We start from the raw sequence: 17,538 nt of genomic DNA on the forward strand, positions 1-17,538 counted from the left end.
CGTCCTCAACCCGAAATGTCACCCACTCCTTCTCTCCAGAGATATTGCCTATCCCGCTGAGTTACTCCAGCATTTTGTCTATCTGGTGCTCCAGCATTTTATGGCATCTGCAGTTCCTTCCTATACATTCATTTGTCTATTGAGTGTGTCAGTGTCTAATATGTGCCCACACATTATATGATTGCAACTTTGTTTACATGGGCTAAATGGTGTGACAGAATCATAACCAAGAAGACCAGATTGTGTGAGCTTTCTGATGTTTTGATTCCATAATATTTTAAGAGATATTACAAATTTAGTAAAAAGAAAATATGCTCAGAAAACCAACCACAGTTCCTTTTCTACCAAGTTGGATCATCGAGTGGATCTCAGCTTGCCCAAGGATGCCCATGGTGATATTGACTTTGCTTCATTGGTTGAACAGCTGAAAGAATGCATTACACTACAAGACCAGGCAGACATATTATACATCCTGCATGTCATTAAGTAAGTGAAACTCCTGAAGTGTTCTGAACAATAAGACCGAGCAATTTGAAATATTTGTTTTATTTCCTTCCATTAGTGCACGTCCATTAAGATATTTGTAGCAATAACTCATTTAGAAGCATAGAGTTGCACAGCATTGAAATAGGCAATTGGGCTCACCACATCCATGCTGACCTTTATGTCTATACTAATTTCACTTCCTGCATTAATTCCATATCCCTCTATTCACTGCTTGAATTAGGTACCTGTCCAGATGCCTCTAAAATGTTGTTACTGTTCCTGCATCCACCAGCTCCTCTGTCAGCTCATTCAAATTACCTACTGCTCTGTGTGAAGCATTTAGCCTTTAGATCCCCTTTAAACCTCCTCCGTCTCTCAAGCCTGTGCCCTCTAGTTTTAGACAACCGTATCATCAAAAACAGACACTGCTATCGGCCCTATCTATGCTTCTCATAATTGTATTCACTTCATACATATCAACCACCTTACTCCAGGGAAAACAATCCCAGCCTACCCAATCTCTCCTCATAATTAATGCTCTCCTATCCAGGCAACTTTCTCTGTACACTTTCCAGCTTGATCATGTCCTTTCTGCAATGTAACAAGAATTGCACACAAGACTCCATGAGCAACCTAACCAACGTCTCATAAAACTGTAGCATGGCATTTCAACTCCTCAGGCAAAGATCCTGACCATCATCCTCATCGCCTGTCAGCCGTTGGGACTGTGTAAACCATGCAGCACAGAAGCAATGCGGAACACTTGACTATCTGCTTCTGAATATCCCCAACCCTAATTTCTTCTATGAGCAATTCTTCTGTGGGTAATTGGTCTTGGGGTTTAAACTACATTTTTTGAAATAGAGTCAGAATCTGGCAGAACATACTGGGATGTGGCTGAACTTCTGTCTTTAAATGCTTCATTTTACCATTGTGATTTTTCTCTACCCAAAATTTTTTTAAAAATGCTGTTATTGTATCCTCCCCAACCACTTTATCTGGCAGCTTGTTCCATAAAAGTACCAAGATCTGTGTGAAAAAGTTACCCTCAGGTTCCTATTAAATCTTTCCCGTCTCACCTTTAATCCTATGTTCTAGATTCTCAAACCCTGAGAAAAAGACTGTGTATTTACTCTGTCCATATCCCTCATGATCTTATACACCTCTATAAGACCACCCCTCAATCTCCTACTATCCAAGGAATAAAACCCTAGCTCAACCTCTTCCTATAACGCAGTCCCTCAAATCAGATTCAGATTCAGATTCAATTTTAATTGTCATTGTCAGTGTACAGTACAGAGACAACGAAATGCATTTAGCATCTCCCTGGAAGAGCGACATAGCAAATGATTTGAATAAATAATAATAAGTGATAATAAGTGTCCGGGGGGTGGGGGGGTGATTGGCAGTCACCGAGGTACGTTGTTGAGTAGAGTGACAGCAGCCGGGAAGAAGCTGTTCCTGGACCTGCTGGTTCGGCAACGGAGAGACCTGTAGCGCCTCCCGGATGGTAGGAGGGTAAACAGTCCATGGTTGGGGTGAGAGCAGTCCTTGGCGATGCTGAGCGCCCTCCGCAGACAACGCTTGCTTTGGACAGACTCAATGGAGGGGAGCGAGGAACCGGTGATGCGTTGGGCAATTTTCACCACCCTCTGCAATGCCTTCCGGTCGGAGACAGAGCAGTTGCCATACCATACTGTGATGCAGTTGGTAAGGATGCTCTCGATGGTGCAGCGGTAGAAGTTCACCAGGATCTGAGGAGACAGATGGACCTTCTTCAGTCTCCTCAGGAAGAAGAGACGCTGGTGAGCCTTCTTGATCAGAGTTGAGGTATTGTGGGTCCAAGAGAGGTCATCGGAGATGTTGACTCCCAGGAACCTGAAGCTAGAAACACGTTCCACCTCCGTCCCGTTAATGTGGATGGGGGTGTGCCTGAGGGGCAAAATCCTGGCAATACCCTCATAAATAGATTCTCCACTCATTCCAGCGTAATGACATCGTTCCTATAGTAGGGTGACCAAAAACTGAAACAAATACAAGCACTGCTTCACCAACATTTTCTTCAACTGCAACATAACATCCCAACCTCTATACTTAGTGCCTTTAAAGATGAAGGTTGATGTGCTGTAATCCTTCTTTCCACCCTGCCCACTGCTATGCCATTTTCAGAGAAATATGTACTGCATGGTCTCTCTATTCTGCAGCATATCATAGGGCCCTATCATTCACTGTGGCATCCTACCCTGGTTTGTCTTCCCAAAACAAAACACCTCACCCTTATCTGAATTAAGCTCAGTCTGCCATTCGTCTGGCCACATACCTAGCTGATTAAGACCCCACTGTAATTCTTGATAACCACTTAACAATCCTTGTGCTTCTTCCACGTGAGTGGAGGTTTGGTGGGTTTCTAGCCCTGGTTGGACGTCCTCAGTGCTTATTTATGGTGTGCATTTCAAGTCGCATATTGCCACCTGCTTGTTTTAAATTAATGAGGTGACTTCCTAGTCGCTACATGTTTGTAACTGATACCATCACAGTATTCAGTCTCAAGAGATTACGTTGTGACACACGCTGCAACCGTCTGGATAGTCAGCATAACCCTACACCACATGTAACAGTAGCGCTTTGAAGAGATGTTATTCCCTTATCATAAATAATAATCAATCAAGGAAATCATGACTTATTAAAACTAATATTGACCTATTTGTTTTACCCCTTAAGCTAAATACTGTTTATATTTTCCAGTCTTGTTGTAGCTTCCTGTGTAATGGCCTCCGCATCTCCCAATCATTCTCACATTGATGTTTGTCTCGGAGCTCTCTGTGACTCTTTGTGTGTCCACTCGTCAGCACAGACAAGGTGGGCCAAAGGGCCAGTCTCCATGCTGTATGACTCCATGACTGCATGATCAGGGGTGGCATGTGGAGTCCTTCATAGAAATGGTTGTGCATCCTTCAGGAAATGATAAGGAAGGATTCCAACACTCCCAAACCCCCACATCTTCCGATCTCTCCACCCAGTACAGGAGGCTTCAGCTGTGTCTCAGATCTGCATACGTTTCTTGTAAAAAATCTGCTGCCTGGCCACCCTTTCCCAACGCCAGGTGCAGGAGGTCATTATCCCCTTTTGTTGACCATTGGAGCTCCCATACTGAGGTTTTGACCATTGGAGCTCCCATACTGAGGTTTTGACCATTGGACACCCCATGCTGGGGTTTTGACCATTGGACACCCCATGCTGGGGTTGAGGATGGAGGAGCGTGGGATTTGGAAGTAAGCGTAGATGTGTGCGTGGGGATGAGAGATTATTGGGAGGAAGAGGATGGGAGCTCGAATCTCCAATGATGTTAAATAATTAAACTATTCCCAGTGCAAGCACAGCCCCATGAACAATCTGCACCAAGGGACAATTCTTCCTCCTTTTCTCTAATTCAGGGGCCCTGACTGGGACACAAATATCGGGGGACAGAGTGGTACTACGGTTCGGAGCCTCATGACTGAGCTGTATGGTAAAGCCGGCCAAAATCGCGAGTGGGGACTGATCCGCTACATCTCCGGCCTGCTCAGGAAAAGGATTGAAGTCCTCGCTGAGGTAGGTGCACCACCTGCTGCTCTCTGCTGAACTGTGGGGCTGTGGGACTGTGCGGTGAGGCTTCTGGAGTAACTTGTCCACATCTTGGACTGAAACCTGTCCATGGGCAAAATGCTGAAACAAAGTAACTTTAAGCCTCTCCAAGACATTGTAGTTGCGTTCTCAGATGGTTGCTGGGAATCATCTTGCATGTGGTCGGTGGGACAGGGTTCTGCAGGACTCTGCGAGTTATTGAAGACACAAGAGACAGCAGATGCTGGAATCTGTTGCAAAAAGCAAATTGCTGGAGGAACTCAGCGGGTCAGGAGCACATCCTTGCTCACCACTTTATACCGTCTATCTCCCCTCCACACCCTCTGTCCTGATAAAGGGTCTCAACTCAAAACGTTGACCATCCCTCTGCCTCCGCAGATGCCACCTGATCCGCTGAGATTCTCCAGCGTTTTGAGGTTTAGTGCTTTGAGTAGGGAATGCAGATGTTGAGACTTGAGTGGAATTGGATGAATTCCTGCACTTGCAGTGCAGATACTTTCTCCAGTATTATTTGGCTTGCCTCTTGAAACTGACGATCTGCTCTGGGTGTAGGCCTGCACAGACCTTCTGTCGCATCAGAAACAGCTGACGGTGGGTCTTCCCCCTGAACCACGCGAGAGGATCATCACAACGTGAGTATTTGATGGCTTTTGATAGTTTCATTGAACAACCTCCTCCGATGCGCTGGTATGTGTGCCCGAGATCCAAAGGCATGTTGTGTCAAAATGCACCCATGCCTGAAAAGGGGATGCAGTCAGAATCCACAACAAATTTCAATGGGGAATTGGATAAATACTCAAAGGAAAATGCGCAGGGCTGTGAGGGCTGTAAGTAGAGAACCCTTTTAGTCAGCCAGCTCTGGAATTAGCCTGATGTCCTCCCCTACACTCCCCTCCCTCACCCCTGCAGTTTGTTCTGATTAGTAACCACCAGTACTGGAGATTTGTGGCTATGAGAAAAGATTGGATGGACTGAGGTTGTCATCTTTGTGATGGAGGACACTGAAAGAGGTATTAATGAGGTGTCTAAAATTATGTGCTTAGACCAATTAAATATGGAAGGATCGTTTTCCTTTAGCAGAGGGATCAAAATCCAAGGGGGGCAATGTTTAGAGTAATTGGACGAAAGATTGAAGATGAATTGAGGAAGGTTTATTATTCACCCAGAGGGTGGTGGACTCTGGGTCTCGCTGTCTGAAGGGTGGTGCATGCAGAGCCCTCATCATGCTTAGATAGGATCTAGATATGTGTGGATGAAGAGAGGTGAGCTGCAGGGGGACAGGCCCAGTGCTGGGGTTAAGTTGGAGATTCTCTTTTGACTGACGTAGAAACAATGGGCTGATTGGTTATTATCTGCGTTATAAATTGTGTATGATTCAGTGCTCCACAAACCTGTTCCCTGGCTGGGTCCAGAATGCCTTGACTTTCAGATCAGTCTGTTTGCACGCACCTCTTTTTTTCTCTACATTTCTAACTCACACTTGCTCAGATTAAACTCCATCTTTTTTTTCCCATCCATTTCTGTGGCAGATTTATATCCTATATATTGCCTTCCTTATCGTCCAATTTTGGTGTTGTCTTGCTAACCAAAGTCAAAGTTATTCACAAACAATGACTGTAGCCTCTGTTATTTGTTTTTTACATTTTTAGTTTCTATATCATATTCTAAAAGTGTTTCGTTATGAAGTGTGTATGCTATCAAAACAAGATGTTCGCAAGTATTCAGAATCTATTCCATGTGCACCTGAAGTTACTGGAATGTGTTTGTTTTCATTACCCAGCCCCCTGCCACCGGATGAACTGGCAGAGCTTATTTACGAGGCAAGTGGGCAAGACATTAGTTTGGCAGTTCTGACCCAGGTACCATCTCCATTGGTGTTCCTTTCTGGAAGGATGTTGTTCCGAGTTATTCCACCGTTGTCGTTTTCTCACTCTTGCATCTTCTCTGTATTTGCATTAGGAAATCATGGTCTACCTCGCGATGTATGTGAGGACCCAACCCTGTCTCTTTGCAGAAATGCTCAGGCTGAGAATTGGGCTCATCATTCAGGTGATGGCCACAGAGCTTGCTTATAGTCTCAGTTGTTCAGGTACGAAAGTATAAGCTGTTCAACAATACAAATGGTACCCAATGCACCTTTCGGCATTTTACTGTTTGAGTTAACCCCTCATCTTCTGAAAGCTTTGATGTTCAGAGAAATAACATTGTGGTCTCGACAAATCAGCAGTCTGTCCCTGCTAGAATTTAAAAGAATCCATGCACTTTCATGAACTGACATGGTGGATGCAGGGGGGCTGTTTCTCCAAGTTGAGACTGGAACCAGGGATCAGATTCTGACCAAGCAATAGGCTGCTTAAGACTGAAATAAGAAAAGTCTCTTCATCCAGAGTGAAGCTCTCTGCCAGTGAGTCTGTGAGGCTCCATAACAGTTCATTTTAAATAGGCATCAATAGATTCTGGGATCTTCAGGCAGTCAAGGGAAATGAGGATATTTCAGGAAAAGGGCACTGTGGGAGATCATCATGATCTTATCAAATGCCTGATTAGACAGATGGTTTGCTCCCGCTCCTATTTCTCATGCTGTGTTTCAACGTGTACAATGAGTGATTATGCATTATAGCATGCACATACTCCCTCATTATCTTTAATGAAAGGAGAATGGGCAGACAAATAAGAGCAAAAAGAGATTTTTGCATTTTACTCTTGCATTTACTCTCCATACCCTGTATGGTGTGAGGATCAGAGGCTTCACCGCTAGTCATGTTGTTCCACAAAAAGTAGTGGTGTCCCTCAAAACCTGCCTAACCCTCAGCAACATCAGCTGATCTGAGCTTGGCCTTCACTCCCTCCCTATTCCCCAGAACTGTGTGCTTCCCATTCACCAAACATCTGTGTACTCAATGACAGGCTCCATCACTCTCAGGCGCAGAGAATTCTGCCGGTTCACAACCTCATCCTCGTCTCCATCTAGAAATTGAAGTAGTAGAGATTAGATGATTGGGCTGTATGTGTGAAAGGTCAGGTGGTTGATGGTTGGTGTGGAAGGTTAAGTGGTTGGATAATGGGGTGGAAGGTCAGGTGGTTTGGATGTTTCTCCCCAAAGAATTTCAACTTTCCTCTAATATTCCACCATTATTGAGTTACTTTTAATGCTTTCTACCATGAAGGCAGACACAAAATAATTCCTTATGTTACTTTTTCAATTCCGCTGTGTTATTTCTACTGTTCCTTTTCTATTCTTTTTATATTTCTGTTCAAGTTCGTACTGCCTGTTTTTATATCTATTTGAACATCACTCCTTTTTTTTGGTCATCCCTTGGTTCTTTCAAAAATGTATCCAATTTCTGGCAGCAGTGTATTCATTTCAGTTTGAGCTGTGACTGGATCGTCCTTTTATTTCTCAAAAGAATTAAGAATGATGGAATACTTCATTAAATGTCTGCCGCTGCTTATCTACTTTTAAAAATAGTTACACAATCCACATGTTGATGATTTGAGAACAATATAACTGTCATTATTGTGAGACCATTTTCAGAAATATCTCGTGCTATCCACTGGGTCATTTTAAAGTGTTTAGTGGCAACACAAAGCAGACAACTGATGGCAGTGACATTTACAAACATATTTAATACAATACAGTACAGGAACAAGGTCTTCAGTCCACAATATCTTTGCTGAACATGATGCTACCATCAACCCCTATCTGCCTGGATGTAATCCATATCCCTCCATTCCCTGCATATGTATGTGCCTATCCAAAAGTCTCTAATTTATTTCTTATATTTTGTTTTGACATAGTAGGAGGCCATTCTGCTCCTACTCCTTCTCAGAGCCACATTCACAGAGCTATACAGACCCTTCGGACCAACTCATTCAGCAGTCGCTTCCCATTTGCCTGCGTTAGGTCTGTCTCTCTGAATATTTTCGATCCATACACCTGCCCAAATATCTATTAAATGTTGTAATTGTACCTTCCTCAATCACCTACTCTGGCAGCTCAGTTTGTTTTAATATTTAGCCACAAAGTTTTAGTCAATGTAATTCCTTGCTGTATCTAATGGTGTTCTCTGGTATGTTAACATGTTGTGCCCTATATCATCTCCATATCTATATCATACCTATATAAAAATAATAATAATAATAATTTTATTTATAGAGCACTTTAAAAACAATCATAGTTGCAACAAAGTGCTGTACATCACTAATCATTGACAAAAAAGTTAATACACACCAATAATAACAATTAAAAGATGGAGTAAGTAAAGATATTCAAAATTTAAGAAATATTAAAAACACTAAAAACAGGAGCAAAGTCTCATGCATGGTCAAAAGCCAGGGAGTATAAATGTGTTTTAACACTGGCTTTGAAGATGGACAGTGAGGGGGCCTGTCTGACGTGCAACGACAGAGCGTTCCAGAGTGCCGGAGCAGCAACAGAGAAGGCTCTATACCCTCTGAGCTTCCGCTTAGACCTCGGTACCTCCAGGAGCAGCTGATCAGCTGACCTGAGGGACCGGGCGGGAGCGTATGGGTGGAGCAGCTCAGAGAGGTAAGGCGGGGCGAGCCCATTCAGAGATTTAAAAACAAATAACAGAATTTTAAAATAAACTCGAGAGTGCACCGGGAGCCAGTGGAGGGAGGCCAGAACTGGTGTTATGTGCTCCCTCTTTCGAGTTCCAGTTAAAAGGCGAGCAGCAGCATTCTGAACCAACTGGAGACGAGCCAGTGAAGAACGAGCAACTCCAAAATAGAGTGCGTTACAGTAATCCAGCCTAGATGTAATAAAGGCATGGATTACTGTCTCAAAATGCTGCCGCTCGATGTTATATCTATGTTATAAGTATATCTATAACCCTTTATCAGTTCTTGGAATTAAACATTGAGGGAATGCTGTTATATCAACACGTGGTGTTGACACCTAAGTGGGACATTGGAAGGAGCACAGGTGGGAGGAGTAGGACTATCTTAGATGTTAACAGTTTCATTTTCACAGACGTTGTCTGACCTTCAGCATTTTCAGCTGGGTAACCACAATGTGCTGCAAATTTGCAGTGGTTGAGACAGGAGGAGTAACACTGGAGGGGAACTTGGTACCAAGGGCAAGGCATTATGTATGCAAGGCAGCATGGGTGCCAGTCATAATTATAAGGTGAAAGGATACAGTGTGGTTTAGGGTTTGGGAAGGCAGTGGGCACTGAACCTGTGTAAGGGAAGGACGAGCTCGTGGGTTTTCAGGGTGGGTTTGGAGACGGACAGATATAAGCTGCTTGTGTCTCTCTCGCTTAAGCTACAGCTGATGAATCGCCAAATGTAAATCTAATGATGTTTCAAATTACATTCTCGTTTATCCTCACAGGAGAAGAAGCTTCTGAGAATTTGATGAACCTGTGCCCTTTTGACATGAAGAAACTTGTACATCACATTTTAAGTGGAAAAGAGTTTGGCGTGGAAAAAAGTGGTCAGTGTTAACTTCATGTTTATGAAGTTGTTACAAATTAAGTGTTTCTTTTTAAATTACTGTAAGTTGGAGGATTTTTATTATTTTCTAGAAAATCAGTATCACTACCTGGTTTGTATCTTTCAATTTCCCTGACCTGGTGAAGATGAAGGCTTGGAAGATAGTCTTTGTATTTCATTCACCCTTTGTGTGCCAGTCACTAAACCAGCATCCTCTCATCGGCACACTCACCCTCTCATGAAACAGTCATGGTATATTGTGATGTGCTGGGGACCCCTCATCAATACCCGCCTGAGAGTGCAGCCTAGCTGGGTTGATGGGCGTCAGTATGTTGTGAGTATTGAGTGGGCTGCTTCCGAGCTAATGAGCGAATTGCAGTCCTTTAACTGCAATTCTTAAATGCAAAATTGTGTTGTTATTGGTTATTATTGTCATGTGTGCCAAAATATATTGAAAGCTGTTGTTTGCATGCTATCCACTTAAACCAAATCATACTATACATGAGTACAATTAAGCCGCCTTCCCCAATTTATTTTCACGCCAGACAATTTTTGGAGTTCATCCATGTGGTCTTTAAATCTTTGCCATTGCATCTCCACCGTCAACCCTCATCTAAGTATCTACCTAAGTATCATTTGCCAGTCTATCCTAGCCAAATCCCATCTCATTCCATCAAAGTTTCCTTTCTTTATGTTCAGGACCCTAGCCTCTGAATTAACCGTGTCACTCTCCATCTTAATGCAGAATTCCACCATATTATGGTCACTGTTGCCTAAGGGGCGTTGCACAACAAGATTGCCAACTAATCCTTTCACATTACACAATACCCAGTCTAGGATGGCTTGCCTTCTAGCTGGTTCCTCCACATATTGGCTTAGAAAACCATCCCGTTTTCTCCAGAAAATCCTCATCCTCAGCTTTGTTACCAATTTGGCTAGCCCAATCTATATGTGGTTAAATGCTTACAGCAAACTCTGATCGAAGCCTAAAATCTCCACTGCACAGCAGTTGTGAATGGAACACCTTCCATTCATATCTAACCAAGGGCATGTTTACAAGTTAAGGAATTATTCACAGAACTAGTTCGTCTCATGGACTTCTGTTTTTTAAATATTACTGCAAAGTTCTTTTCAAAAGATAAAGTGATTCAGAATGTGTGAACTTACAAAATTCAGAATTCAGAACTTACAAAATTCTTAAGGGGTTGGACAGGCTAGATGCAGGAAGATTCTTCCCGATGTTGGGGAAGTCCAGAACTAGGGGTCACAGTTTAAGGATAAGAGGGAAGTCTTTTAGGACCGAGATGAGAAGATCATTTTTTACACAGTGGTGAATCTGTGGAATTCTCTGCCACAGAAGGTAGTTGAGGCCAGTTCATTGGCTATATTTAAGAGGGAGTTAGATGTGGCCCTTGTGGCTAAAGGGATCAGGGGGTATGGAGAGAAGGCAGGGATGGGATACTGAGTTGGATGATCAGCCATGATCATATCGAATGGCGGTGCAGGCTCGAAGGGCCGAATGGCCTACTCCTGCACCTATTTTCTATGTTTCTATGTGTGCACACACAACAAACTATTGTATTTATTTTCTTCCCATTTGGTAATTTCTTAACCAATATACAGAAATGCTACACTTGTCGCTTTACCTCCCCTCTTGACTCCATTCAAGGACCCAAGCAGTCTTTCGAGGTGCGGCAGAGGTTTACCTGCACCTCCTCCAACCTCGTCTATTGCATCCGCTGCTCTAGATGCCTGCTGCTCCACATCGGTGAGACCAAGCGTAGGCTTGGCGATCGCTTCGCCCAACACCTCCGCTCGGTTCACAATAACCAACCTGATCTCAGCACTTCAACTACCCCTCCCATTCCGAATCCGACCTTTCTGTCCTGGGCCTCCTCCATGGATGAGGACCACCGTAAATTGGAGGAGCAGCACCTCATATTTCGCTTGGGCAGTTTGCGGTATGAACATTGACTTCTCTAATTTCAGGTAGTCCTTACTTTCTCCTCCCCTCCTCAACTCTCCCTCAGCCCACTGGCTTCTCCATTTCCTTTCTTCTTCCCGCCCCCCCCTCACACCAGCCTGTAGAAGGGTTTTGGCTCGAAATGTTGCCTATTTCCTTTGCTCATTGATGCTGCCTCACCCGCTGAGTTTCTCCAGCATTTTTGTCTACCTATAGAACTTTAATGTTATCAGATAGCTCTTCCCCCCCCACCATACTTTTCTCCTTTGTTACAAATCACACCCTCTCAAACTCTGAATCCTCGACTTCTAGCCACTATACAATGCCCTCCATAATGTTTGGGACAAAGACCCATCATTTATTTATTTGCCTCTGTACGCTACAATTTGAGATTTGTAATTGAAAAAAATCACATGTGGTTAAAGTGCACATTGTCAGATTTTAGTAAAGGCCATTTTTATACATTTTGGTTTCACCATGTTGAAATGACAGCAGTGTTTATACATAGTCCCTCCATTTCAAGGCACCACAATGTTTGGGACACATGGCTTCACAGGCGTTTGTAACTGCTCAGGTGTGTTTAATTGCCTCCTTAATGCAGGTATAAGAGAGCTCTCAGCACCCAGTCCTTCCTCCAGCCTTTCCATCACCTTTGGAAACTTTTATTGCTGTTTATCAACATGAGAACCAAAGTTGTGCCAATGAAAGTCAAATAAGCCATTATGAGACTGAGAAACAAGAATAAAACTGTTAGAGACATCAGCCAAACCTTAGGCTTACCAAAATCAACTGTTTGGAACATCATTAAGAATAAAGAGAGCTTACTAGTCGCGAAGAGACTGGCAGGCCAAGGAAGGCCTCCACAGCTGATGACAGAAGAATTCTCTCTGCAATAAAGAAAAATCCACAAACACCTGTCCGACAGATCAAACACTCTTCAGGAGTCAGGTGTGGATTTGTCAATGACCACTGTCCGCAGAAGACTTCATGAACAGAAATACAGAGGCTACACTGCAAGATGCAAACCACTGTTTAGCCGCAAAAATAGGATGGCCAGGTTACAGTTTGCTGAGAAGTACTTAAAAGAGCAACCACAGTTCTGGAAATAGGTCTTGTGGACAAATGAGACGAAGATTCACATATCAGAGTGATGCCAAGAGTAAAGTACGGAGGAGAGATGGAACTGCCCAAGATCCAAAGCATACCTCATCTGTGAAACACGGTGGTCGGGGTTTTATGACCTGGGCATGTATAGCTGCTGAAGGTACTGGCACACTATTCTTTGATTGATGCTACACTGCTGATGGTAGTAGCATAATGAATTCTGAAGTGTATAGACACATCCTATCTGCTCAAGTTCAAACAAATGCCTCAAAACTCATTAGCTGGCAGTTCGTTCCACAGCAAGACAATGATCCCAAACATACTGCTAAAGCAAAAGAGGAGTTTTTCAAAACTAAAAGATGGTCAATTCTTGAGTGGCCAAGTCAATTACCCCATCTGGACCCAACTGATCATTTCTTTTGTATGCTGAAAAGAAAACTGAAGGGGACTAGCCCCCAAAACAAGCATAAGCTAAAGATGTCTGCAATACAGGCCTGGCAGAGCATCACCAGAGAAGACACCCAGCAACCGGTGATGTCCATGAATCGCAGACTTCAAGCAGTCATTGCATGCAAAGGATATGCAGCAAAATACTAAACATGACTACTTTCATTTACATGACATTGCTGTGTCCCAAACATTATGGTGCCCTGAAATTGGGGACTATGTATAAACACTGCTGTAATTTCTACATGGTGAAACCAAAATGTATAAAAATGACCTTAATTAAAATCTGACAATGTGCACTTTAACAACATGTGATATTTTTCTATTACAAATCTCAAAGGGTGGAGTACAGAGGCAAATAAATAAATGATGGGTCTTTGTCCCAAACATTATGGAGGGCACTGTTTTCCATCGCCCAGTATGTGGGCCATGTGTTCATTTGGAAGGGCCCAGAGCTCAGAACCACTCTTGGTAGAATTAACAACTTTTCCTCCTAAGATTCCTCCAGCCAGTCCTGATGTAGGGTCTCAACATGAAGTGTCGACCATCTCTCAGTGTCTGCAGATGTTGTCCAACCCACTGAATTGCTGAATTCCTCCTATTTTTTCTTTAACATTCAACATTAGGAGAAGACCAACATTTGTTCTTCTCCTAATATCTTGTTATATAGTCAGCAGTGTCCTTGTGAAGTGCCTTAGCATGTTTTATTATGTTTGAGGATCTATGTCATTGTAAGTGATCATTGTTGCTGACAATATTTTTAACATACATCAATCTAATAGTCCACAATGTTTTCTTTTTTCAAGTTCGACCGATCGATTCCACTGGCATCAGTCCGGCCATTTCCATCCATGAAGTTGGCCACACAGGGGCAACAAAAACAGAGAGGACAGGCATCAATAAGCTAAAGAGTGAGATGAGACAGGTATGTCAATATCAAAATATGAATGTCAAAAAAACAACTGCAAGTGCCAGTAATAAAACCTGAAAATTGTGGAAACGCTTCGCAGGTCACGCAGCATCTGTGAAGGGAGAAACAGAGTTAACGTTTCAAGTCTGGAATCCTTTGTCAGGATTAGAAAAGAGGTATCCTAATCCTGACAGGATATGAAAACACATGGTTTTAATTGCAAAGAAAGTGGAGGGGATGGCTAGAACAAAGGAAATCATATCTATATTACTAAAAGTCTGATCTTGACCACTTCCTGGTGTTCTGTATATTAATTTTAGAAAAAACACTGCCACCTACGGCTGTGATTTTTGGCCACCTTACTCAGAGTCCTCCTCCGCTGCACAGGACAAGAGGATTTTTCCCATCGATGAAAAATAAACGAGTTATTAGTGTTTAAAAAATGTTGAGATTCTCTCTCCTGAAGGGCACGCCCCTTCCGGAAGGACTATAAAACCCGAAAGTGTTGAGTGCTTCAGTCAGTCTCTGCAAGATTGGGGAGCGAGAGGGTCACGTCTGTCAGTCTGAGCTGTGAATAACACTGAACACATGTCTACTAAACTGAGTGGTTTTACTGACCTGTCAGTGCCCTGAATGGAGGAGGGTGAGGTCACGACTCGTTGTCTTTAGTGGCCTTGTACCCTGCTTGAAATGGTATGAAACTGCACTTGATTTGGTGGCCTTGCACCCTGCTTCAAATAGAATTTCAAGGAATAGCCGTGTCAATTGCCAGCTCAAGAGCCGCGAGTGAGTGAGCTGCCAGCACAACAGGCTTGAGTGACTGAGCCACCAGCCAAAGTATCCATTCGGCCCACAATGTCCATACTAGCCCTCTGGAGACCAGTCCCTTCAGCCCACAACACCCATACTATCGCTCCAGAAAGCTCCCCCCCCCCCCCCCCACCACTGGCCACCAATATTGGAATTGGTGGAGAGGTGGAATATTGCGATGGGGGACCAGCCCTCCTGTGTGATGCTGGGACCCAACGCCCCCTCCCCCCTCAATCTCTACCCCCCCCTCAATCTCTAGTCCCCTCTTCCCCCCCCCCCCAGCTGCGCCAGCGCAGTTGGGGGTTTGCGTGAGTGGATAGGGCGGGGGTTGGGGTAAAAGGAGTGAATGAATAATATTAATATAATATCAAGGGGGGGGGGGTTTGTGTGGGGGGTGGTTAGTGTGTGTGTGATGCCGAAGGCCGCTTAGCCCCTCCCCGCAACCACGGGTTGAGGGGATGGCACCCAACGTGTCCCCCTTGGTCTAGTATCTCTTAAAGGTGGAGACCAATTGGGTTAATGTGGCGGTTAGAAGCACATTATGTTGCTTTATCTGAGTCATGTGTTGGTAATAGCAGGGCTATGGGTCATGACCAAAAGGGATGGCTGTAATAATGGAGAGAGAAAAACTGAGCTAGGTTCACAGAGGCTGACTGGCAGAAAGGACCAATTTTGATATAGATAGATAGAAAGCAAGATTCTTCAGGTAGGAGACTTCAAGTCCAGAAAGTTGCAACACGCCCAGAGAGGAGCTGAGGTGTTGTCAAGCTTGCATTGGATTTTATCGTAAGAGTGTGGGAAGCCACGGACAGCGAGGTCAGAGTGGGACGGGGAATCAAAGTGATGGGCAACAGCCAGCTCACAGTCCTCCCTGTGGATTGAAGACAGGTGCTGCATGATGTGCATTTGGTTCCTGCAATGAGAAGAAACCACGTTGTGAGCACCAATGCAGTGCAGTGATTTGGGAGACGTGAAAGTGAATCACTGCTTCACACAGAGGCCCTCTGGATTGTGGAAAAAGTTCATAAGTAATAGGAGCAGAATTAGGCCATCCGGCCCATGGAGTCTACTCTGCCATTCAATCATGACTGATCTATCTTTCCCTCTCAGCCCCATTCTCCTGCCTTTTCCCCATAACCTTCGACACAGTACTAATCAAGAACCTGTCAATATCCGCTTTAAAAATACCCAAAGACGTCCTCCACAGCTGACTGTGCAATGAATTCCACACATTCACCACCCTCGGGCTAAAAATATGCTGCTGCATGGGAAATAGCATTAAGGTGGAGTGGATGGCAGGGATGTAAGTGGGGACTAGGGAGCCAGGAGAGCAATCCCATCAAATTGTTGAATGGGGAGGAGATGTCTGATCCATCTGTGATTTTGGCTCAGTTTTTCTCCCTCCATTACTGCACTCTGGCCTGATGATCATGTGATATAGCCCTGGTATTACCAACACACAAACACAGACAAAGACAGTCTCTAACCTTATATTCGCGGTTTAACTTCTGCCAAGTGAGCAGATGCTTTAAAGGTGCTGTCTTATGTAAAACTCATCTAATTTGTAGGTAACATGACAGTAAGTTGACGAATACATGGAATGCATAAGTGTTCAACAATTGAAATTTTGTACTCGCACTCAGCTGTTTTCCAGTCGGCAATCTTACCCAGTGTTTCATGATTTTTATCCTGCACCTTTTTTATTAAAAAATACATTCTCATTAACTTTTCTAAATCATCTCCTTGTTTGAGAGTGTTCTGAGGAGCTGGCTGGTGTGGCCATGGAGACATGGATCCCTCACGTTGAGGCCGTGACCAGGTTGGAGTTGCCCTAGTTTAACGTGTTCCAGGAGATTGTATCTCCATAACCAATCATTAAGTTACACCTTAGGTCCTATTTAATCTAATCACTCTCACTTTAAAACCATGTCCTCTAATTCTTAATTCCTTGACCCTGGAAAAAAGTGGTGTATTCCCCTCATGATTTTATATACCTCTGTAAGATTCTCCTATGCTTCGAGGAATAAACTCCTAGTAGCAATGTTACAAAATTTTGAGATTTTAAAAATCAAGTCTGTAATTTATCCCATCAGATAAAGCATAAAAATAAGTTTAATTTGACACCTAATTCACTTTCATATCTCAAGTATTTAAAAAGTTATGGCCATTTTCATGCTCGGAAATGAGCATCTTGTTCCCTATTGATTTTCTATGGACATAACAAAAAAGCTGTGATCGTGAACAGTCAAAAGCCCATAACTTTCTTAAAAATTAAGAGAACTGAATGAAATTTTCAGTTATCATAGATTGAAGCATTCTGAAACAAATATAAAATAATCTTACTTGGATGACCTGAAATTAAAGCATATAATTAGTTAGTTACCTAATTGTAGCTAATTTCAGACTTCAATTACTAGATCTAAACATCTATCCATTTCTTAATAAATGATTAACATTTTTAAATAGCCTAAATGTCCAAATAATATTCACAAATAATTCACAATAAAACATGATTTTTAAATCTCATTCACATTAATTTATAGACCAAATGGAAGGAATTTAGTGTTCAATTGCTGTAAATAAATGCCCATTTAAATCAGCTTTCCAGTGGGTCCCTGTGGAACGCGCTGGTTTAGAACGTTCACATTGCGGTAGATTTGTGCCCCAAATGCCCAGAAAAATACTGCGGGATATAATGGGCCCAAAATGAGCTACTCGCAATATTAAACTTTGTATA

At 43.2% G+C, this 17,538-nt stretch overlaps 1 protein-coding gene across 1 annotated transcript in view; it reads left to right on the top strand.

Annotated features, from left to right (window-relative positions):
* The window catches only part of phka2 (phosphorylase kinase regulatory subunit alpha 2), a 73,757-nt gene that overhangs the window by 45,926 nt on the left and 10,293 nt on the right, over window positions 1-17,538 (top strand). Inside the window, exons 22-28 of the mRNA XM_033032930.1 lie at window positions 350-486; window positions 3,921-4,077; window positions 4,663-4,742; window positions 5,891-5,969; window positions 6,070-6,199; window positions 9,467-9,568; window positions 13,888-14,006. Of these exons, the coding sequence (XP_032888821.1) occupies window positions 350-486; window positions 3,921-4,077; window positions 4,663-4,742; window positions 5,891-5,969; window positions 6,070-6,199; window positions 9,467-9,568; window positions 13,888-14,006 (804 nt within the window). The remainder of the gene's footprint in view (window positions 1-349; window positions 487-3,920; window positions 4,078-4,662; window positions 4,743-5,890; window positions 5,970-6,069; window positions 6,200-9,466; window positions 9,569-13,887; window positions 14,007-17,538) is intronic.

Source organism: Amblyraja radiata, chromosome 14 (genome assembly GCF_010909765.2).
Source record: "Amblyraja radiata isolate CabotCenter1 chromosome 14, sAmbRad1.1.pri, whole genome shotgun sequence".
NCBI classification, from domain to species: Eukaryota; Metazoa; Chordata; class Chondrichthyes; order Rajiformes; family Rajidae; genus Amblyraja; species Amblyraja radiata.